This window comes from Scyliorhinus torazame, chromosome 14, assembly GCF_047496885.1.
Source record: "Scyliorhinus torazame isolate Kashiwa2021f chromosome 14, sScyTor2.1, whole genome shotgun sequence".
NCBI classification, from domain to species: Eukaryota; Metazoa; Chordata; class Chondrichthyes; order Carcharhiniformes; family Scyliorhinidae; genus Scyliorhinus; species Scyliorhinus torazame.
This window is the reverse complement of record NC_092720.1, coordinates 225,747,311-225,770,972: the sequence shown is the minus strand read 5'-3', so window position 1 is coordinate 225,770,972 and position 23,662 is coordinate 225,747,311. Positions and strand designations below refer to the sequence as shown.

The following is a 23,662-nucleotide window of genomic DNA, read 5'->3' as shown; positions in this document are numbered from 1 at the left end:
GGTAGGGGAGGTTTGATCAGGGGAGGGGGAGGTTTGATCGGGGGAGGGGGAGGTTTGATCGGGGTAGGGGAGGTTTGATCGGGGTAGGGGAGGTTTGATCGGGGGAGGGGGAGGTTTGATCAGGGGTAGGGGAGGTTTGATCGGGGGCGGGGGAGGTTTGATCGGGGTAGGGGAGGTTTGATCGGGGGAGGGGGAGGTTTGATCGGGGAGGGGGAGGTTTGATCGGGGTAGGGGAGGTTTGATCGGGGGAGGGGAGGTTTGATCAGGGGAGGGGGAGGTTTGATCGGGGGAGGGGGAGGTTTGATCGGGGGAGGGGGAGGTTTGATCGGGGTAGGGGAGGTTTGATCGGGGGAGGGGAGGTTTGATCAGGGGAGGGGGAGGTTTGATCGGGGGAGGGGGAGGTTTGATCGGGGTAGGGGAGGTTTGATCGGGGTAGGGGAGGTTTGATCGGGGGAGGGGAGGTTTGATCGGGGGAGGGGGAGGTTTGATCGGGGAGGGGGAGGTTTGATCGGGGTAGGGGAGGTTTGATCAGGGGTAGGGGAGGTTTGATCGGGGGAGGGGGAGGTTTGATCGGGGGAGGGGGAGGTTTGATCAGGGGTAGGGGGAGGTTTGATCGTGGTAGGGGAGGTTTGATCGGGGGAGGGGGAGGTTTGATCGGGGTAGGGGAGGTTTGATCGGGGGAGGGGGAGGTTTGATCGGGGGTAGGGGAGGTTTGATCGGGGGTAGGGGAGGTTTGATCGGAGGAGGGGGAGGTTTGATCAGGGGGAGGGGTAGGTTTGATCGGGGGAGGGGGAGGTTTGATCAGGGGAGGGGGAGGTTTGATCGGGGTAGGGGAGGTTTGATCGGGGTAGGGGAGGTTTGATCGGGGGAGGGGGAGGTTTGATCAGTGGTAGGGGAGGTTTGATCGGGGGAGGGGGAGGTTTGATCAGGGGGAGGGGAGGTTTGATCGGGGTAGGGGAGGTTTGATCAGGGGTAGGGGAGGTTTGATCGGGGAGGGGGAGGTTTGATCAGGGGGAGGGGGAGGTTTGATCGGGGGAGGGGGAGGTTTGATCAGGGGGAGGGGAGGTTTGATCGGGGGTAGGGGAGGTTTGATCGGGGAGGGGGAGGTTTGATCGGGGGAGGGGAGGTTTGATCAGCGGGAGAGGGAGGTTTGATCGGGGGAGGGGGAGGTTTGATCGGGGGAGGGGGAGGTTTGATCAGGGGGAAGGGGAGGTTTGATCTTGGTAGGGGAGGTTTGATCGGGGGAGGGGGAGGTTTGATCAGGGGGAGGGGGAGGTTTGATCGGGGGAGGGGGAGGTTTGATCAGGGGGAGGGGGAGGTTTGATCGGGGTAGGGGAGGTTTGATCGGGGTAGGGGAGGTTTGATCGGGGGAGGGGGAGGTTTGATCAGTGGTAGGGGAGGTTTGATCGGCGTAGGGGAGGTTTGATCGTGGGAGGGGGAGGTTTGATCAGGGGGAGGGGAGGTTTGATCGGGGTAGGGGAGGTTTGATCAGGGGTAGGGGAGGTTTGATCGGGGAGGAGGAGGTTTGATCAGGGGGAGGGGAGGTTTGATCAGGGGTAGGGGAGGTTTGATCGGGGAGGGGGAGGTTTGATCGGGGGAGGGGAGGTTTGATCAGCGGGAGGGGAGGTTTGATCGGGGGAGGGGAGGTTTGATCGGGGGTAGGGGAGGTTTGATCAGGGGAGGGGGAGGTTTGATCGGGGGAGGGGGAGGTTTGATCGGGGTAGGGGGAGGTTTGATCGGGGTAGGGGAGGTTTGATCGGGGGAGGGGGAGGTTTGATCAGGGGTAGGGGAGGTTTGATCGGGGGCGGGGGAGGTTTGATCGGGGTAGGGGAGGTTTGATCGGGGAGGCGGAGGTTTGATCGGGGGAGGGGGAGGTTTGATCGGGGGAGGGGGAGGTTTGATCGGGGTAGGGGAGGTTTGATCGGGGGAGGGGAGGTTTGATCAGGGGAGGGGGAGGTTTGATCGGGGGAGGGGGAGGTTTGATCGGGGTAGGGGAGGTTTGATCGGGGTAGGGGAGGTTTGATCGGGGGTAGGGGAGGTTTGATCGGGGTAGGGGAGGTTTGATCGGGGGAGGGGAGGTTTGATCGGGGAGGGGAGGTTTGATTGGGGGAGGGGGAGGTTTGATCGGGGTAGGGGAGGTTTGATCGGGGAGGGGGAGGTTTGATCGGGGTAGGGGAGGTTTGATCGGGGAGGGGGAGGTTTGATCGGGGTAGGGGAGGTTTGATCGGGGGAGGGGGAGGTTTGATTGGGGTAGGGGAGGTTTGATCGGGGTAGGGGAGGTTTGATCGGGGTAGGGGAGGTTTGATCGGGGGAGGAGGAGGTTTGATCAGGATAGGCAGCATGGCTGTCAGAGGGAGGTCATGCCTCACACGTTTGATTGATTTTTTGAGCATGTGACCACGTGTGGCGATGCGGTTGATGTAGTTTATGTGGATTTCAGCAAAGCCTTTGACAAGTTCCACATGGGAGACGGCAAATACACATGGGATACAGGGGAACCTGAGCAGGTGGATTCAAAGCTGGCTGAGCTGTAGGAGACAGAGGGCGATGACCGACGGCTGCGTTAGTGACTGGAAGCCGGTGACCAGTGGCGTATCACAGGGATCCGTGCTGGGCCCCCTATTGTCTGTCATTTATATAAACGACAGAGATGACGATGTGGGGGTCGGATCAGTAAGGTTGTGGGTGACACAAAGATTGTCCGGGTGGTTAACAGTGAGGCTGAGAGCCTTGTTACAGGAAGATATTGACGGGATGGTTAAATGGGCGGGTAAGTGGCAGATGGAATTTAACCCTGAAACGTGCGCGGTGATCACTCTGGAAGGAGGAACACGACAAGGAAATATTCAATGAGCGGCCTGACACTGGGAAGTTCCCAGGAACAGAGGGACCTTGGCGAGTTTGTCCACAGATCTCTGAAGGCAGAAGGGCAGGTTAATAGGGGGGTGAAAAAGGCACATCGGACACTCGCTTTTATCAATCGAGGCAGAGATTACAACAGCAGGGGGTCATGGTGGAGTTGTATAGAAGCTTGGTGAGGCCACAGCTGGAGCACTGAGTGCAGTTCTGGTCGCCACATTATAGGAAGGATGTGATTGCACTGGAGGGGGTGCAGGGGAGATTCACCAGGATGTTGCTGGGATGGAACATTTCAGTTATGAAGAGAGGTTGGGGTTTGGGTTGTTTTCTCAGGAGGAGAGAAGACTGAGGGGCGACCTGATCGAGGTGGACAGGATTCTGAGGGGCACGGACAGGGAGGATAGGGAGCAGCTGGTCCCCTTAGTTGAAGGGTCAGTTACGAGGGGGACACAAGTTCAAGGTTAGGGGCGGAAGGTTCAGGGGAGATTTGAGGAAAAGTTGTTTTCCCCAGAGGGGGGTGAGGGTCTGGAACGCTCTGTCTGGGAGGGGATGGGGAAGAGGGTCTGGAACGCTCTGTCTAGGAGGGGGGGGGAAAGAGGGTCTGTAACGCTCTGTCTGGGAGGGGGGGAGAGGCGGGTCTGGAACGCTCTGTCTGGGAGTGGGGAGAGGGTCTGGAACGCTCTGTCTGGGAGGGGGGGGGGAGAGGGTCTGCAACGCTCTGTCTGGGAGTGGGGAGAGGGTCTGGAACGCTCTGTCTGGAGGGGGGGGAGAGGGTCTGCAACGCTCTGTCTGGGAGGGGGAGAGGGTCTGGAACGCTCTGTCTGGGAGGGGGGGGGAAGAGGCGGGTCTGGAACGCTCTGTCTGGGAGGGGGAGAGGGTCTGGAACGCTCTGTCTGGGAGGGGGGAGGCGGGTCTGGAACGCTCTGTCTGGGGGGGGGGGGAAGAGGGTCTGGAACGCTCTGTCTGGGAGGGGGGGGGAGAGGGTCTGGAACGCTCTGTCTGGGGGGGGGGGGGGGGAAGAGGGTCTGGAACGCTCTGTCTGGAACGGGGGGGGAAGAGGCGGGTCTGGAACGCTCTGTCTGGGAGGGGGGGGGAGAGGGTCTGGAACGCTCTGTCTGGGAGGGGGGGTGAGGGTCTGGAACGCTCTGTCTGGGAGGGGGGGAGAGGCGGGTCTGGAACGCTCTGTCTGGGAGGGGGGGGGAAGAGGGTCTGGAACGCTCTGTCTGGGAGGGGGGGAAGAGGCGGGTCTGGAACGCTCTGTCTGGGAGGGGGGGGGGAGAGGGTCTGGAACGCTCTGTCTGGAAGGGTGGGGGAGAGGCGGGTCTGGAACGCTCTGTCTGGGAGGGGGGGAGAGGGTCTGGAACACTCTGTCTGGGGGGGGGGGGAAGAGGGTCTGGAACGCTCTGTCTGGAAGGGGGGGGGAGAGGGTCTGGAACGCTCTGTCTGGGAGGGGGGGAGAGGGTCTGGAACGCTCTGTCTGGGGGGGGGGAAGAGGGTCTGGAACGCTCTGTCTGGAAGGGGGGGGAGAGGGTCTGGAACGCTCTGTCTGGGGGGGGGGCGAGGCGGGACTGTAACGCTCTCTCTGGGAGGGGGGGGAAGAGGTGGGTCTGGAACACTCTGTCTGGGAGGGGGGGAGAGGCGGGTCTGGAACGCTCTGTCTGGGGGGGGGGGGGGAGAGGGTCTGGAACGCTCTGTCTGGGAGGGGGGGGGGAAGAGGCGGGTCTGGAACGCTCTGTCTGGGAGGGGGGGGAGAGGGTCTGGAACGCTCTGTCTGGGAGGGGGGGTGACGGTCTGGAACGCTCTGTCTGGGAGGGGGGGAGAGGCGGGTCTGGAACGCTCTGTCTGGGAGGGGGGGGGAGAGGGTCTGGAACGCTCTGTCTGGGAGGGGGGGAAGAGGCGGGTCTGGAACGCTCTGTCTGGGAGGGGGGGGGGAAGAGGGTCTGGAACGCTCTGTCTGGAAGGGTGGGGGAGAGGCGGGTCTGGAACGCTCTGTCTGGGAGGGGGGGGAGAGGGTCTGGAACGCGCTGCCTGGGAGGGGGGGAGGGGGTCTGGAACGATCTGTCTGGGAGGGGGGAGAGGGTCTGGAACGCGCTGCCTGGGAGGGGGGGGGAGGGGGTCTGGAACGCTGTCTGGGGGGGGGGGGGGGAGGGTCTGGAACGCTCGGTCTGGGAGGGGGGGGGGAAGAGGGTCTGGAACGCTCTGTTTGGGAGGGGGGGTGAGGGTCTGGAACGCTCTGTCTGGGAGGGGGGGGGAAGAGGGTCTGGAACGCTCTGTCTGGGAGGGAGGGGGGGAGGGTCTGGAACGCTCTGTCTGGGAGGGGGGGTGAGGGTCTGGAACGCTCTGTCTGGGGGGGTGAGGGTCTGGAACGCTGTCTGGGGGGGGGGGGGGGGGAGGGTCTGGAACGCTCGGTCTGGGAGAGGGGGGTGAGGGTCTGGAACGCTCTGTCTGGGGGGGGGTGAGGGTCTGGAACGCTCTGTCTGGGAGGGGGGGGGGAAGAGGGTCTGGAACGCTCTGTCTGGGAGGGGGGGTGAGGGTCTGGAACGCTCTGTCTGGGAGAGGGGGGGTGAGGGTCTGGAACGCTCTGTCTGGGGGGGGTGAGGGTCTGGAACGCTCTGTCTGGGAGGGGGGGGAAGAGGGTCTGGAACGCTCTGTCTGGGAGGGGGGGGGGAGGGTCTGGAACGCTCTGTCTGGGAGAGGGGGGGTGAGGGTCTGGAACGCTCTGTCTAGAGGGGTGAGGGTCTGGAACGCTGTCTGGGGGGGGGGGGGGGAGGGTCTGTAACGCTCGGTCTGGGAGAGGGGGGGTGAGGGTCTGGAACGCTCTGTCTGGGGGGGGGGTGAGGGTCTGGAACGCTCTGTCTGGCAGGGGGGGGGGAAGAGGGTCTGGAACGCTCTGTCTGGGAGGGGGGGTGAGGGTCTGGAACGCTCTGTCTGGGAGGGGGGGGAAGAGGGTCTGGAACGCTCTGTCTGGGAGGGGGGGGGAGGGTCTGGAACGCTCTGTCTGGGAGAGGGGGGGTGAGGGTCTGGAACGCTCTGTCTGGGGGGGTGAGGGTCTGGAACGCTCTGTCTGGGAGGGGGGGGAGAGGGTCTGGAACGCTCTGTCTGGGAGGGGGGGTGAGGGTCTGGAACGCTCTGTCTGGGAGGGGGGGGAGAGGCGGGTCTGGAACGCTCTGTCTGGGAGGGGGGAGAGGGTCTGGAACGCTCTGTCTGGGAGGGGGGGGGGGAGAGGGTCTGGAACGCTCTGTCTGGGAGGGGGGAAGAGGGTCTGGAACGCTCTGTCTGGGAGGGGGGGGAGAGGGTCTGGAACGCCCTGTCTGGGAGGGGGGGGGGGGGGAAGAGGGACTGGAACGCTCTGTCTGGGAGGGGGCGGGAGAGGATCTGGAACGCTCTGTCTGGGAGGGGGGGGTGGGGAGAGGGTCTGGAAAGCTCTGTCTGGGAGGGGGGGAGAGGGTCTGGAACGCTCTGTCTGGGAGGGGGGGGGAAGAGGGTCTGGAACGCTCTGTCTGGGAGGGGGGGAGAGGCGGGTCTGGAACGCTCTGTCTGGGAGGGGGGGGGAGGGTCTGGAACGCTCTGTCTGGGAGGGGGGGAGAGGCGGGTCTGGAACGCTCTGTCTGGGAGGGGGGGGGGGGGGGGGAGGGCCTGGAACGCTCTGTCTGGGAGGGAGGGGAGAGGCGGGTCTGGAACGCTCTGTCTGGGAGGGGGGGGGGGGGGAGGGCCTGGAACGCTCTGTCTGGGGGTGGGGGGAGGGTCTGGAACGCTCTGTCTGGGAGGGGGGGGGGAAGAGAGTCTGGAACGCTCTGTCTGGGAGGGGGGGGGGGAGAGGGTCTGGAACGCTCTGTCTGGGAGGGGGGGGAGAGGGTCTGGAACACTCTGTCTGGGAGGGGGGGGGAGAGGCGGGTCTGGAACGCTCTGTCTGGGAGGGGGGGGGCTGAGGGTCTGGAACGCTCTGTCTGGGAGGGGGGGAGGCGGGTCTGGAACGCTCTGTCTTGGAGGGGGGGGAGGAGCGTCTGGAACGCTCTGTCTGGGAGGGGGGGGGGGGGAGGGTCTGGAACGCTCTGTCTGGGAGGGGGGGGAGAGGGTCTGGAACGCTCTGTCTGGGGGGGAGGGGGGGGGAGAGGGTCTGGAACGCTCTGTCTGGGAGGGGGGGAGGCGGGTCTGGAACGCTCTGTCTGGGAGGGGGGGGGGGAAGAGTGTCTGGAACGCTCTGTCTGGGAGGGGGAAGAGGGTCTGGAACGTGCTGCCTGGGAGGGGGGAAGAGTGTCTGGAACGCTCTGTCTGGGAGGGGGGGGGGGGGAGAGGGTCTGGAAAGCTCTGTCTGGGAGGGGGGGGAGGGAGGAGGGTCTGGAACGCTCTGTCTGGGAGGGGGGAAGAGGGTCTGGAACGCTCTGTCTGGGGGGGGGGGGGAAGAGGGTCTGGAACGCTCTGTCTGGGAGGGGGGGGGGGAAGAGGGTCTGGAACGCTCTGTCTGGGAGGGGGGGGGGAGGAGGATCTGGAACGCTCTGTCTGGGAGGGGGGGGGGAGAGAGTCTGGAACGCTCTGTCTGGGAGGGGGGGGAGGAGGGTCTGGAACGCTCTGTCTGGGAGGGGGGCGGAAGGGGGTCTGGAACGCTCTGTCTGGGAGGGGGGGGGAGAGAGTCTGGAACGCTCTGTCTGGGAGGGGGGGGGGGAAGAGGGTCTGGAACGCTCTGTCTGGGAGGGGGGGGAGAGGGTCTGGAACACTCTGTCTGGGAGGGGGGGGGAGAGGCGGGTCTGGAACGCTCTGTCTGGGAGGGGGGGAGAGGGTCTGGAACGCTCTGTCTGGGAGGGGGGGGGAAGAGGGTCTGGAACGCTCTGTCTGGGAGGGGGGGGAAGAGGGTCTGGAACGCTCTGTCTGGGAGGGGGGGGGGGAGAGGGTCTGGAACGCTCTGTCTGGGAGGGGGCGGGAGAGGGTCTGGAACGCTCTGTCTGGGAGGGGGGGGGGGGGGAGGGTCTGGAAAGCTCTGTCTGGGAGGGGGGGGGGGAGAGGGTCTGGAACGCTCTGTCTGGGAGGGGGGAGGGGAGAGGGTCTGGAACGCTCTGTCTGGGAGGGGGGGGGGGAGAGGCGGGTCCGGAACGCTCTGTCTGGGAGGGGGTAGAGGCGGGTCTGGAACGCTCTGTCTGGGAGGGGGGGAGAGTGTCTGGAACGCTCTGTCTGGGAGGGGGGGGGAGGGTCTGGAACGCTCTGTCTGGGAGGGGGGGGGGGAGAGGGTCCGGAACGCTCTGTCTGGGAGGGGGGGGGGGGGGGAGGAGGGTCTGGAACGCTCTGTCTGGGAGGGGGGGGAGGCGGGTCTGGAACGCTCTGTCTGGGAGGGGGGGGGGAAGAGGGTCTGGAACGCTCTGTCTGGGGGGGGAGGGTCTGGAACGCTCTGTCTGGGAGGGGGGGGGAGGCGGGTCTGGAACGCTCTGTCTGGGAGGGGGGGGGTGGAGGGTCTGGAACGCTCTGTCTGGGAGGGGGGGGGGGGGAGGGTCTGGAACGCTCTGTCTGGGATGGGGGGGAGAGGGTCTGGAACGCTCTGTCTGGGGGGGAGGGGGGGAGAGGGTCTGGAACGCTCTGTCTGGGAGGGGGGGAGAGGCGGGTCTGGAACGCTCTGTCTGGGAGGGGGGGGGGAAGAGGGTCTGGAACGTGCTGCCTGGGAGGGGGGAGAGTGTCTGGAACGCTCTGTCTGGGAGGGGGGGGGGAAGAGGGTCTGGAAAGCTCTGTCTGGGAGGGGGGGAGGGAGGAGGGTCTGGAACGCTCTGTCTGGGAGGGGGGAGAGGGTCTGGAACGCTCTGTCTGGGGGGGGAAGAGGGTCTGGAACGCTCTGTCTGGGAGGGGGGGGAAAGAGGGTCTGGAACGCTCCGTCTGGGGGGGGGAAGGGGGTCTGGAACGCTCTGTCTGGGAGGGGGGGGAGGAGGGTCTGGAACGCTCTGTCTGGGAGGGGGGGAGAGGGACTGGAACGCTCTGTCTGGGGGGGGGGGAGAGGGTCTGGAACGCTCTGTCTGGGAGCGGGGGGGGGGGGAAAGAGGGTCTGGAACGCTCTGTCTGGGAGGGGGGGGGGGAGAGAGTCTGGAACGCTCTGTCTGGGAGGGGGGGGAGAGGGTCTGGAACGCTCTGTCTGGGAGGGGGGGAGAGGCGGGTCTGGAACGCTCAGTCTGGGAGGGGGGAGAGGGTCTGGAACGCTCTGTCTGGGAGGGGGGGAAGAGGGTCTGGAACACTCTGTCTGGGAGGGGGGGGGAGAGGCGGGTCTGGAACGCTCTGTCTGGGAGTGGGGGAGAGGGTCTGGAACGCTCTGTCTGGGAGGGGGGGGAGGGCCTGGAACGCTCTGTCTGGGAGGGGGGGAGAGGGTCTGGAACGTTCTGTCTGGGAGGGGGAGAGGGTCTGGAACGCTCTGTCTGGGAGGGGGGGGAGAGGGTCTGGAACGCTCTGTCTGGGAGGGGGGGGGAGGGCCTGGAACGCTCTGTCTGGGAGGGGGGGGGAGGGTCTGGAACGCTCTGTCTGGGAGGGGGGGGGAGAGGGTCTGGAACGTTCTGTCTGGGAGGGGGAGAGGGTCTGGAACGCTCTGTCTGGGAGGGGGGGGAGAGGGTCTGGAACGCTCTGTCTGGGAGGGGGAGAGGGTCTGGAACGCTCTGTCTGGGAGGGGGGGGAGAGGCGGGTCTGGAACGCTCTGTCTGGGAGGGGGGGGGAAGAGGGTCTGGAACACTCTGTCTGGGAGGGGGGGGGGAGAGGGTCTGGAACGCTCTGCCTGGGTGGGCGGGAGAGGGTCTGGAACGCTCTGTCTGGGAGGGGGGGAGAGGGTCTGGAACGCTCTGTCTGGGAGGGGGGAGAGGGTCTGGAACGCTCTGTCTGGGGGGGGGGAAGAGGGTCTGGAACGCTCTGTCCGGGAGGGGGGAGAGGGTCTCGAACGCTCTGTCTGGGAGGGGGGGAGAGGGTCTGGAACACTCTGTCTGGGAGGGGGGGGGGGAGAGGCGGGTCTGGAACGCTCTGTCTGGGAGGGGGGGGGAGAGGGTCTGGAACGCGCTGCCTGGGAGGGGGGGGGGAGAGGGTCTGGAACGCGCTGCCTGGGAGGGGGGGGGGAGAGGCGGGTCTGGAACGCTCTGTCTGGGAGGGGGGGGAGGCGGGTCTGGAACGCTCTGTCTGGGAGGGGGGGGGGGGAGGCGGGTCTGGAACGCTCTGTCTGGGAGGGGGGGGGGGGGAGAGGGTCTGGAACGCTCTGTCTGGGAGGGGGGGGGGGGAGGGTCTGGAACGCTCTGTCTGGGAGGGGGGGGGGGTGAGGGTCTGGAACGCTCTGTCTGGGAGGGGGGGAAGAGGGTCTGGAACGCTCTGTCTGGGAGGGGGGGGGGAGGGTCTGGAACGCTCTGTCTGGGAGGGGGGGGAGGGTCTGGAACGCTCTGTCTGGGAGGGGGGGGGGAAAGAGGGTCTGGAACGCTCTGTCTGGGAGGGGGGGGGGAGAGGGTCTGGAACACTCTGCCTGGGAGGGGGGGGAGAGGGTCTGGAACGCTCTGTCTGGGAGGGCGGGGGGAGAGGGTCTGGAACGCTCTGTCTGGGAGGGGGGGGGGGAAGAGGGTCTGGAACGCTCTGTCTGGGAGGGGGGGGGGGGGCGGAGAGGGTCTGGAACGCTCTGTCTGGGAGGGGGGGGGGGGGAGTGGCGGGTTCCCTGACATCCTTTACCTACCTGGATGAGCACTTCACCCATCGCCTTGATGGCAGCTGGGATTAGGTGGGAAGGTCAGGAATTTTTCTGACGTTGTTGCAGACTCGAAGGGCCGGCTCTGTACTGTAGTATTCTGTAATTCTGTGACTCTATTAAACTAAACAGGAATTGTCAGCCTCACATTTGAATGGAGATATTTACGTACCTTCGTCCAATAAAAAAATGACAAATGCGAGGATGTGACAGAGAAATGAGAGTGTGTGGAAGATCAGCATTACTGCGGTGACTTGAAGCCAATATTGTTTCACTGAAAGGGAAACAGATGATAAATTACACCCCGTAACTTGTACATTTATAACAGTGTTTAACACCCCGTAACTTGTACATTTGTAACAGTGCTTAACACCCCGTAACTTGTACATTTATAACAGTGCTTAACACCCCGTAACTTGTACATTTGTACCAGTGTTTAACACCCCGTAACTTGTACATTTATAACAGTGCTTAACACCCCGTAACTTGTACATTTGTAACAGTGTTTAACACCCCGTAACTTGTACATTTGTAACAGTGCTTAACACCCCGTAACTTGTACATTTATAACAGTGCTTAACACCCCGTAACTTGTACATTTGTAACAGTGTTTAACACCCCTTAACTTGTACATTTGTAACAGTGCTTAACACCCCTTAACTTGTACATTTGTAACAGTGCTTAACACCCCGTAACTTGTACATTTGTAACAGTGCTTAACACCCCGTAACTTGTACATTTATAACAGTGTTTAACACCCCGTAACTTGTACATTTGTAACAGTGCTTAACACCCCTTAACTTGTACATTTGTAACAGTGCTTAACACCCCTTAACCTGTACATTTGTAACAGTGTTTAACACCCCGTAACTTGTACATTTGTAACAGTGCTTAACACCCCGTAACTTGTACATTTATAACAGTGCTTAACACCCCGTAACTTGTACATTTGTAACAGTGTTTAACACCCCTTAACTTGTACATTTGTAACAGTGCTTAACACCCCTTAACTTGTACATTTGTAACAGTGCTTAACACCCCGTAACTTGTACATTTGTAACAGTGCTTAACACCCCTTAACTTGCACATTTGAAACAGTGTTTAACACCCCTTAACTTGTACATTTGTAACAGTGCTTAACACCCCGTAACTTGTACATTTGTAACAGTGCTTAACACCCCTTAACTTGCACATTTGAAACAGTGTTTAACACCCCTTAACTTGTACATTTGTAACAGTGCTTAACACCCCGTAACTTGTACATTTGTAACAGTGCTTAACACCCCTTAACTTGTACATTTGAAACAGTGTTTAACACCCCTTAACTTGTACATTTGTAACAGTGTTTAACACCCCGTAACTTGTACATTTGTAACAGTGCTTAACACCCCGTAACTTGTACATTTGTAACAGTGCTTAACACCCCTTAACTTGTACATTTGAAACAGTGTTTAACACCCCTTAACTTGTACATTTGTAACAGTGTTTAACACCCCTTAACTTGGACATTTGTAACAGTGCTTAACACCCCGTAACTTGTACATTTGTAACAGTGCTTAACACCCCTTAACTTGTACATTTGAAACAGTGTTTAACACCCCTTAACTTGTACATTTGTAACAGTGTTTAACACCCCTTAACTTGGACATTTGTAACAGTGCTTAACACCCCGTAACTTGTACATTTGTAACAGTGCTTAACATCCCTTAACTTGTACATTTGTAACAGTGTTTAACACCCCTTAACTTGTACATTTGTAACAGTGCTTAACACCCCTTAACTTGTACATTTGTAACAATGCTTAACACCCCTTAACTTGTACATTTGTAACAGTGCTTAACACCCCTGAACTTGTACATTTGTAACAGTGCTTAACACCCCTTAACTTGTACATTTGTAACAGTGTTTAACACCCCTTAACTTGTACATTTGTAACAGTGTTTAACACCCCTTAACTTGTCCATTTGTAACAGTACTTAACACCCCTGAACTTGTACATTTGTAACAGTGCTTAACACCCCTGAACTTGTACATTTGTAACAGTGCTCAACACCCCTTAACTTGTACATTTGTAACAGTGTTTAACACCCCTTAACTTGTACATTTGTAACAGTGTTTAACACCCCTTAACTTGTACATTTGTAACAGTGTTTAACACCCCTTAACTTGTCCATTTGTAACAGTGTTTAACACCCCGTAACTTGTACATTTGTAACAGTGTTTAACACCCCTTAACTTGTACATTTGTAACAGTGCTTAACACCCTTTAACTTGTACATTTGTAAGTGTTTAACACCCCTTAACTTGTACATTTGTAACAGTGCTTAACACCCCTTAACTTGCACATTTGTAACAGTGTTTAACACCCCTTAACTTGTACATTTGTAACAGTGCTTAACACCCCTTAACTTGTACATTTGTAACAGTGTTTAACACCCCTTAACTTGTACATTTGTAACAGTGCTTAACACCCCTTAACTTGTACATTTGTAACAGTGTTTAACACCCCTTAACTTGTACATTTGTAACAGTGCTTAACACCCCTTAACTTGTACATTTGTAACAGTGCTTAACACCCCTTAACCTGTACATTTGTAACAGTGTTTAACACCCCTTAACTTGTACATTTGTAACAGTGCTTAAAACCCCTTAACTTGTACATTTGTAACAGTGTTTAACACCCCTTAACTTGTACATTTGTAACAGTGTTTAACACCCCTTAACTTGTACATTTGTAACAGTGTTTAACACCCCTTAACGTGTACATTTGTAACAGTGCTTAACACCCCTTAACTTGTACATTTGTAACAGTGTTTAACACCCCTTAACTTGTACATTTGTAACAGTGCTTAACATCCCTTAACTTGTACATTTGTAACAGTGCTTAACACCCCTTAACTTGTACATTTGTAACAGTGTTCAACACCCCTTAACTTGTACATTTGTAACAGTGCTTAACACTCCTTAACTTGTACATTTGTAACAGTGTTTAACACCCCTTAACTTGTACATTTGTAACAGTGTTTAACACCCCTTAACTTGTACATTTGTAACAGTGCTTAACACCCCTCAACTTGTACATTTGTAACAGTGCTTAACACCCCTTAACTTGTACATTTGTAACAGTGCTTAACACCCCTTAACTTGTACATTTGTAACAGTGCTTAACACCCCTTAACTTGTACATTTGTAACAGTGTTTAACACCCCTTAACTTGTCCATTTGAAACAGTGCTTAACACCCCTTAACTTGTACATTTGTAACAGTGCTTAACACCCCTTAACTTGTACATTTGTAACAGTGTTTAACAACCCTTAACTTGTACATTTATAACAGTGCTTAACACCCCTTAACTTGTACATTTATAACAGTGTTTAACACCCCTTAACTTGTACATTTGTAACGGTGCTTAACACCCCTTAACTTGTACATTTGTAACAGTGCTTAACACCCCTTAACTTGTACATTTGTAACAGTGCTTAACACCCCTTAACTTGTACATTTGTAAGTGTTTAACACCCCTTAACGTGTACATTAGTAACAGTGTTTAACACCCCTTAACTTGTACATTTGTAACAGTGCTTAACACCCCGTAACTTGTACATTTGTAACAGTGTTTAACACCCCTTAACTTGTACATTTGTAACAGTGCTTAACACCCCTTAACTTGTACATTTGTAACAGTGTTTAACAACCCTTAACTTGTACATTTGTAACAGTGCTTAACACCCCTTAACTTGTACATTTGTAACAGTGTTTAACAACCCTTAACTTGTACATTTGTAACAGTGCTTAACACCCCTTAACTTGTACATTTATAACAGTGTTTAACACCCCTTAACTTGTACATTTGTAACAGTGTTTAACACCCCTTAACTTGTACATTTGTAACAGTGCTTAACACCCCTTAACTTGTACATTTGTAACAGTGTTTAACACCCCTTAACTTGTACATTTGTAACAGTGCTTAACACCCCTTAACTTGTACATTTGTAAGTGTTTAACACCCCTTAACTTGTACATTTGTAACATTGTTTAACACCCCTTAACTTGTACATTTGTAACAGTGTTTAACACCCCTTAACTTGTACATTTGTAACAGTGCTTAACACCCCTTAACTTGTACATTTGTAACAGTGTTTAACAACCCTTAACTTGTACATTTGTAACAGTGTTTAACACCCCTTAACTTGTACATTTGTAACAGTGCTTAACACCCCTTAACTTGTACATTTGTAACAGTGCTTAACACCCCTTAACTTGTACATTTGTAACAGTGTTTAACACCCCTTAACTTGTACATTTGTAACAGTGCTTAACACCCCTTAACTTCTACATTTGTAACAATGCTTAACCCAGACACAAAATGATTGGCACAAAGTGACATTGTTACCTTGATACCTTTCCATGGCAAAGAGAACGAAGGCTGTTGCCGAAATGGAGATCAGGGTGCTCACGAGAGAAACGACAGAGCTCACAACAGCATCTTCATGAAGGAAGAGGATTCCTACCAATGAAAAACAGCCAGCAGTTACTCCACACTCTCTGTTGAAAATGTACAATATACATTTGTGTCAGGGCTTAGGCTTTTGATCACACGCTGAAGAATAAAACTGCAGCTGTTTAGTCATTCCTCGAGTGGACTTTCCATCAGCCCAGTGTCTACAGTCCTGTCAGAATACAGGAGGGAGAGAGAGAACCTAGTGGAGTGGTGCAGCGACAACAATCTCTCCCTCAATGCCAGCAAAACTAAACAGCTGGTCATTGACTTCAGGAAGCAAAGTACTGTACACACCCCGTCAGCATCAACGGGGCCGAGGTGGAGATGGTTAGCCGTTTCAAATTCCTAGGGGTGCACATCTCCCAAAATCTGTCCTGGTCCACCCACGTCGACGCTACCACCAAGAAAGCACAACAGCGCCTATACTTCCTCAGGTAACTAAGGAAATTCGGCATGTCCACATTGACTCTTACCAACTTTTACAGATGCACCATAGAAAGCATCTTATCGGGCTGCATCACAGCCTGGTATGGCAACTGCTCGGCCCAGGACCGCAAGAAACTTCAGAGAGTCGTGAACACCGCCCAGTCCATCACACAAACCTGCCTCCCATCCATTGACTCCATCTACACCTCCCGCTGCCTGGGGAAAGCGGGCAGCATAATCAAAGATCCCTCCCACCCGGCTTACTCACTCTTCCAACTTCTTCCATCGGGCAGGAGATACAGAAGTCTGAGAACATGCACGAACAGACGCAAAAACAGCTTCTTCCCCGCTGTTACCAGACTCCACAACATCGCGCAGCAAAGGGACGATGTGCTGGAGGAGGAGGAAACAGGCCAGGCCTCGTCGGACGCAGCCAACACGCACAGCACACTCAGATTGCCTCGAGGTTCAAAACAAAGGTTCACATGCCACTTCATTCACCTGAGGAAGGGGCAGTGCTCCGAAAGTTAGTGTTAGAAACAAACCTGTTGGACTTCAACCTGGTGTTGTCAGACTTCTTACTGTCCAAAAAATAGGGTTGGTTATAACTGGCCAGGGGACCTGGCACAGTATGCCCAACCGACCCCGTATCAGACTGTGAAACATTACCCAGTACAGTCACAGTATAACACTGTGTACCCCACACTGTATCAGACTGTGAAACATTACCCAGTACAGTCACAGTATAACCCTGTGTCTCCCACACTGTATCAGACTGTGAAACATTACCCAGTACAGTCACAGTATAACCCTGTGTCTCCTACACTGTATCAGACTGTGAAACATTATCCAGTCCAGTCACAGTATAACCCTGTGTCTCCCACACTGTATCAGACTGTGAAACATTACCCAGTACAGTCACAGTATAACCCTGTGTCTCCCACACTGTATCAGACTGTGAAACATTACCCAGTACAGTCACAGTATAACCCTGTGTCTCCCACACTGTATCAGACTGTGAAACATTACCCAGTCCAGTCACAGTATAACCCTGTGTTCCCCACACTGTATCAGACTGTGAAACATTACCCAGTCCAGTCACAGTATATCCCTGTGTACCCCACACTGTATCAGACTGTGAAACATTACGCAGTACAGTCACAGGATAACCCTGTGTACCCCACACTGTATCAGACGGTGAGACATTACCCAGTCCAGTCACAGTATAACCCTGTGTTCCCCACACTGTATCAGACTGTGAAACATTACCCAGTCCAGTCACAGTATAACCCTGTGTCTCCCACACTGTATCAGACTGTGAAACATTACCCAGTCCAGTCACAGTATAACCCTGTGTCTCCCACACTGTATCAGACTGTGAAACATTACCCAGTACAGTCACAGTATAACCCTGTGTCTCCCACACTGTATCAGACTGTGAAACATTACCCAGTACAGTCACAGTATAACCCTGTGTCTCCTACACTGTATCAGACTGTGAAATATTACCCAGTACAGTCACAGTATAACCCTGTGTACCCCACACTGTATCAGACTGTGAAACATTACCCAGTACAGTCACAGTATAACCCTGTGTACCCGACACTGTATCAGACTGTGAAACATTACCCAGTACAGTCACAGTATAACCCTGTGTACCCCACACTGTATCAGACTATGAAACATTACCCAGTACAGTCACAGTATAACCCTGTGTCTCCCACACTGTATCAGACTGTGAAACATTACCCAGTCCAGTCACAGTATAACCCTGTGTACCCCACACTGTATCAGACTGTGAAACATTCCCCAGTCCAGTCACAGTATAACCCAGTGTCGCCCACACTGTATCAGACTGTGAAACATTACCCAGTACAGTCACAGTATAACCCTGTGTCTCTCACACTGTATCAGACTGTGACACATTACCCAGTACAGTCACAGTATAACCCAGGGTACCCCACACTGCATCAGACTGTGAAACATTACCCAGTACAGTCACAGTACAACCCTGTGTCTCCCACAATGTATCAGACTGTGAAACATTACCCAGTACAGTCACAGTATAACCCTGTGTCTCCCACACTGTATCAGACTGTGAAACAGTACACAGTACAGTCACAGTATAACCCTGTGTACCGCACACTGTATCAGACTGTGAAACATTACCCAGTACAGTCACAGTATAACCCTGTGTACCCGACACTGTATCAGACTGTGAAACATTACCCAATACAGTCACAGTATAACCCTGTGTCTCCCACACTGTATCAGACTGTGAAACATTACCCAGTCCAGTCACAGTATATCCCTGTGTACCCCACACTGTATCAGACTGTGAAACATTACCCAATTCAGTTACAGTATAACCCTGTGTCTCCCACATTGTATCAGACTGTGAAACATTACCCAGTCCAGTCACAGTATATCCCTGTGTACCCCACACTGTATCAGACTGTGAAACATTACCCAGTACAGTCACAGTTTCACCCTGTGTAGCCCACACTGTATCAGACTGTGAAACATTATCCAGTACAGTCAGTTTCACCCTGTGTCTCCCACACTGTATCAGACTGTGAAACATTACCCAGTAAAAGTCACAGTATAACCCTGTGTACCCCACACTGTATCAGACTGTGAAACATTACCCAGTACAGTCACAGTATAACCCTGTGTCTCCCACACTGTATCAGACTGTGAAACATTCCCCAGTACAGTCACAGTATAACCCTGTGTACCCCACACTGTATCAGACTGTGAAACATTACCCAGTACAGTCACAGTATAACCCTGTGTCTCCCACACTGTATCAGACTGTGAAACATTACCCAGTACAGTCACAGTTTCACCCTGTGTCTCCCACACTGTATCAGACTGTGACACATTACCCAGTATAGTCACAGTATAACCCAGGGTACCCCACACTGTATCAGACTGTGAAACATTACCCAGTACAGTCACAGTACAACCCTGTGTCTCCCACACTGTATCAGACTGTGAAACAGTACACAGTACAGTCACAGTATAACCCTGTGTACCGCACACTGTATCAGACTGTGAAACATTACCCAGTACAGTCACAGTATAACCCTGTGTACCCCACACTGTATCAGACTGTGAAACATTACCCAATACAGTCACAGTATAACCCTGTGTCTCCCACACTGTATCAGACTGTGAAACATTACTCAGTCCAGTCACAGTATATCCCTGTGTACCCCACACTGTATCAGACTGTGAAACATTACCCAATTCAGTCACAGTATAACCCTGTGTCTCCCACATTGTATCAGATTGTGAAACATTACCCAGTCCAGTCACAGTATATCCCTGTGTACCCCACACTGTATCAGACTGTGAAACATTACCCAGTACAGTCACAGTTTCACCCTGTGTAGCCCACACTGTATCAGACTGTGAAACATTACCCAGTACAGTCAGTTTCACCCTGTGTCTCTCACACTGTATCAGACTGTGAAACATTACCCAGTACAGTCACAGTATAACCCTGTGTACCCCACACTGTATCAGACTGTGAAACATTACCCAGTACAGTCACAGTATAACCCTGTGTCTCCCACACTGTATCAGACTGTGAAATATTCCCCAGTACAGGCACAGTATAACCGAGGGTACCCCACACTGTATCAGACTGTGAAACATTACCCAGTACAGTCACAGTTTAACCGTGTACCCCACACTGTATCAGACTGCGAAACATTACCCAGTACAGTCACAGTTTCACCCTGTGTAGCCCACACTGTATCAGACTGTGAAACATTACCCAGTACAGTCACAGTATAACCCTGTGTACCCCACACTGTATCAGACTGTGAAACATTACCCAGTACAGTCACAGTATAACCCAGGGTACCCCACACTGTATCAGACTGTGAAGCATTACCCAGTACAGTCACAGTATCACCCTGTGCACCCCACACTGTATCAGACTGTGAAATATTACCCACTACAGTCACAGTATAACCCAGGGTACCCCACACTGTATCAGACTGTGAAACATTACCCAGTACAGTCACAGCATAACCCTGTGTCTCCCACACTGTATCAGACTGTGAAACATTACCCAGTACAGTCACAGTTTCACCCTGTGTAGCCCACACTGTATCAGACTGTGAAACATTACCCAGTACAGTCACAGTATAACCCTGTGTACCCCACATTGTATCAGACTGTGAAACATTACCCAGTACAGTCACAGTATAACCGTGTACCCCACACTCTATCAGACTGTGAAACATTACCCAGTACAGTCACAGTATAACCCTGTGTACCCCACACTGTATCAGACTGTGAAACATTACCCAGTACAGTCACAGTATAACCCTGTGTCTCCCACACTGTATCAGACTGTGAAACATTACACAGTACAGTCACAGTATAACCGTGTACCCCACACTCTATCAGACTGTGAAACATTACCCAGTACAGTCACAGTATAACCCTGTGTACCCCACACTGTATCAGACTGTGAAACATTACCCAGTACAGTCACAGTATAACCCTGTGTCTCCCACACTGTATCAGACTGTGACACATTACCCAGTATAGTCACAGTATAACCCAGGGTACCCCACACTGTATCAGACTGTGAAACATTACCCAGTACAGTCACAGTACAACCCTGTGTCTCCCACACTGTATCAGACTGTGAAACAGTACACAGTACAGTCACAGTATAACCCTGTGTACCGCACACTGTATCAGACTGTGAAACATTACCCAGTACAGTCACAGTATAACCCTGTGTACCCCACACTGTATCAGACTGTGAAACATTACCCAATACAGTCACAGTATAACCCTGTGTCTCCCACACTGTATCAGACTGTGAAACATTACTCAGTCCAGTCACAGTATATCCCTGTGTACCCCACACTGTATCAGACTGTGAAACATTACCCAATTCAGTCACAGTATAACCCTGTGTCTCCCACATTGTATCAGATTGTGAAACATTACCCAGTCCAGTCACAGTATATCCCTGTGTACCCCACACTGTATCAGACTGTGAAACATTACCCAGTACAGTCACAGTTTCACCCTGTGTAGCCCACACTGTATCAGACTGTGAAACATTACCCAGTACAGTCAGTTTAACCCTGTGTCTCTCACACTGTATCAGACTGTGAAACATTACCCAGTACAGTCACAGTATAACCCTGTGTACCCCACACTGTATCAGACTGTGAAACATTACCCAGTACAGTCACAGTATAACCCTGTGTCTCCCACACTGTATCAGACTGTGAAATATTCCCCAGTACAGGCACAGTATAACCGAGGGTACCCCACACTGTATCAGACTGTGAAACATTACCCAGTACAGTCACAGTTTAACCGTGTACCCCACACTGTATCAGACTGTGAAACATTACCCAGTACAGTCACAGTTTCACCCTGTGTAGCCCACACTGTATCAGACTGTGAAACATTACCCAGTACAGTCACAGTATAACCCTGTGTACCCCACACTGTATCAGACTGTGAAACATTACCCAGTACAGTCACAGTATAACCCAGGGTACCCCACACTGTATCAGACTGTGAAGCATTACCCAGTACAGTCACAGTATCACCCTGTGCACCCCACACTGTATCAGACTGTGAAATATTACCCACTACAGTCACAGTATAACCCAGGGTACCCCACACTGTATCAGACTGTGAAACATTACCCAGTACAGTCACAGCATAACCCTGTGTCTCCCACACTGTATCAGACTGTGAAACAGTACACAGTACAGTCACAGTATAACCCTGTGTACCGCACACTGTATCAGACTGTGAAACATTACCCAGTACAGTCACAGTATAACCCTGTGTACCCCACACTGTATCAGACTGTGAAACATTACGCAATACAGTCACAGTATAACCGTGTCTCCCACACTGTATCAGACTGTGAAACATTACCCAGTCCAGTCACAGTATATCCCTGTGTACCCCACACTGTATCAGTCTGTGAAACATTACCCAATTCAGTCACAGTATAACCCTGTGTCTCCCAAATTGTATCAGACTGTGAAACATTACCCAGTACAGTCACAGTTTCACCCTGTGTAGCCCACACTGTATCAGACTGTGAAACATTACCCAGTACAGTCACAGTATAACCCTGTGTACCCCACATTGTATCAGACTGTGAAACATTACCCAGTACAGTCACAGTATAACCGTGTACCCCACACTCTATCAGACTGTGAAACATTACCCAGTACAGTCACAGTATAACCCTGTGTACCCCACACTGTATCAGACTGTGAAACATTACCCAGTACAGTCACAGTATAACCCTGTGTCTCCCACACTGTATAAGACTGTGAAACATTACACAGTACAGTCACAGTATATCCCTGTGTCTCCCACACTGTATCAGACTGTGAAACATTACCCAGTATGTCACAGTATAACCCTGTGTACCCCACACTGTATCAGACTGTGAAACATTACCCAGTCCAGTCACAGTATAACCCTGTGTACCCCACACTGTATCAGACTGTGAAACATTACCCAGTACAGTCACAGTTGAACCCTGTGTCTCCCACACTGTATCAGACTGTCAAACATTACCCAGTACAGGGACAGTATCACCCTGTGTACCCCACACTGTATCAGACTGTGAAACATTACCCAGTCCAGTCACAGTATAACCCTGTGTCTCCCACACTGTATCAGACTGTGAAACATTACCCAGTACAGTCACAGTATAACCCTGTGTACCCCACACTGTATCAGACTGTGAAACATTACCCAGTACAGTCACAGTATAACCCTGTGCCTCCCACACTGTGTCAGAATGTGAAATATTACCCAGTACAGTCACATTATTCACCGTGTACCCCACACTGTATAAGACTGTGAAACATTACCCAGTACAGTCACAGTTTCACCCTGTGTACCCCACACTGTATCAGACTGTGAAACATTACCCAGTACAGTCACAGTATAACCCTGTGTCTCCCACACTGTATCAGACTGTGAAACATTACCCAGTACAGTCACAGTATAACCCTGTACCTCCCACACTGTATCAGACTGTGAAACATTACCCAGTACAGTCACAGTATAACCCTGTGTACCCCACACTGTATCAGACTATGAAACATTACCCAGTACAGTCACAGTATAACCCTGTGTCTCCCACACTGTATCAGACTGTGAAACATTACCCAGTCCAGTCACAGTATAACCCTGTGTCTCCCACACTGTATCAGACTGTGAAACATTACCCAGTCCAGTCACAGTATAACCCTGTGTCGCCCACACTGTATCAGACTGTGAAACATTACCCAGTACAGTCACAGTATAACCGTGTCTCCCAAACTGTATCTGACTGTGACACATTACCCAGTACAGTCACAGTATAACCCTGTGTACCCCACACTGTATCAGACTGTGCAACATTACCCAGTACAGTCACAGTATTACCCTGTGTCTTCCACACTGTATCAGACTGTGAAACATTACCCAGTACAGTCACAGTATAACCCTGCGTACCCCACACTGTATCAGACTGTGAAACATTACCCAGTACAGTCACAGTATAACCATGTGTCTCCCACACTGTATCAGACTGTGAAACATTACCCAGTACAGTCACAGTATAACCCTGTGTCCCGCTCACTGTATCAGACTGTGAAACATTACCCAGTAGTCAGTTTCACCCTGTGTACCGCACACTGTATCAGACTGTGAAACATTACCCAGTACAGGCACAGTATAACCCTGTGTAGCCCACACTGTATCAGACTGTGAAACATTACCCAGTACAGTCACAGTATAACCCTGTGTACCCCACACTGTATCAGACTGTGAAACATTACCCAGTACAGTCACAGTATAACCCCGTGTCTCCCACACTGTATCAGACTGTGAAACATTACCCAGTACAGGCACAGTATCACCCTGTGTACCCCACACTGTATCAGACTGTGAAACATTACCCAGTACAGTCACAGTATAACCCTGTGCCTCCCACACTGTATCAGACTGTGAAACATTACCCAGCACAGTCACATTTTTCACCCTGTGTACCCCACGCTGTATCAGACTGTGAAACATTACCAAGTACAGTCACAGTTTCACCCTGTGTACCCCACACTGTATCAGACTGTGAAACATTACCCAGTACAGTCACAGTATAACCCTGTACCTCCCACACTGTATCAGACTGTGAA

The 23,662-nt window shown here is 53.2% G+C and overlaps 1 protein-coding gene across 6 annotated transcripts in view; it reads right to left on the bottom strand.

Moving 5' to 3' along the window:
- The window catches only part of LOC140390590 (uncharacterized), a 180,017-nt gene that overhangs the window by 39,315 nt on the left and 117,040 nt on the right, over positions 1-23,662 (bottom strand). For all 6 annotated transcript variants that reach the window (XM_072475802.1, XM_072475803.1, XM_072475805.1 and 3 more), the window contains 2 exons: positions 14,931-15,044; positions 10,710-10,811 (listed from right to left, as the gene is read on the bottom strand). In XM_072475802.1, the coding sequence (XP_072331903.1) occupies positions 10,710-10,811; positions 14,931-15,044 (216 nt within the window). The remainder of the gene's footprint in view (positions 1-10,709; positions 10,812-14,930; positions 15,045-23,662) is intronic.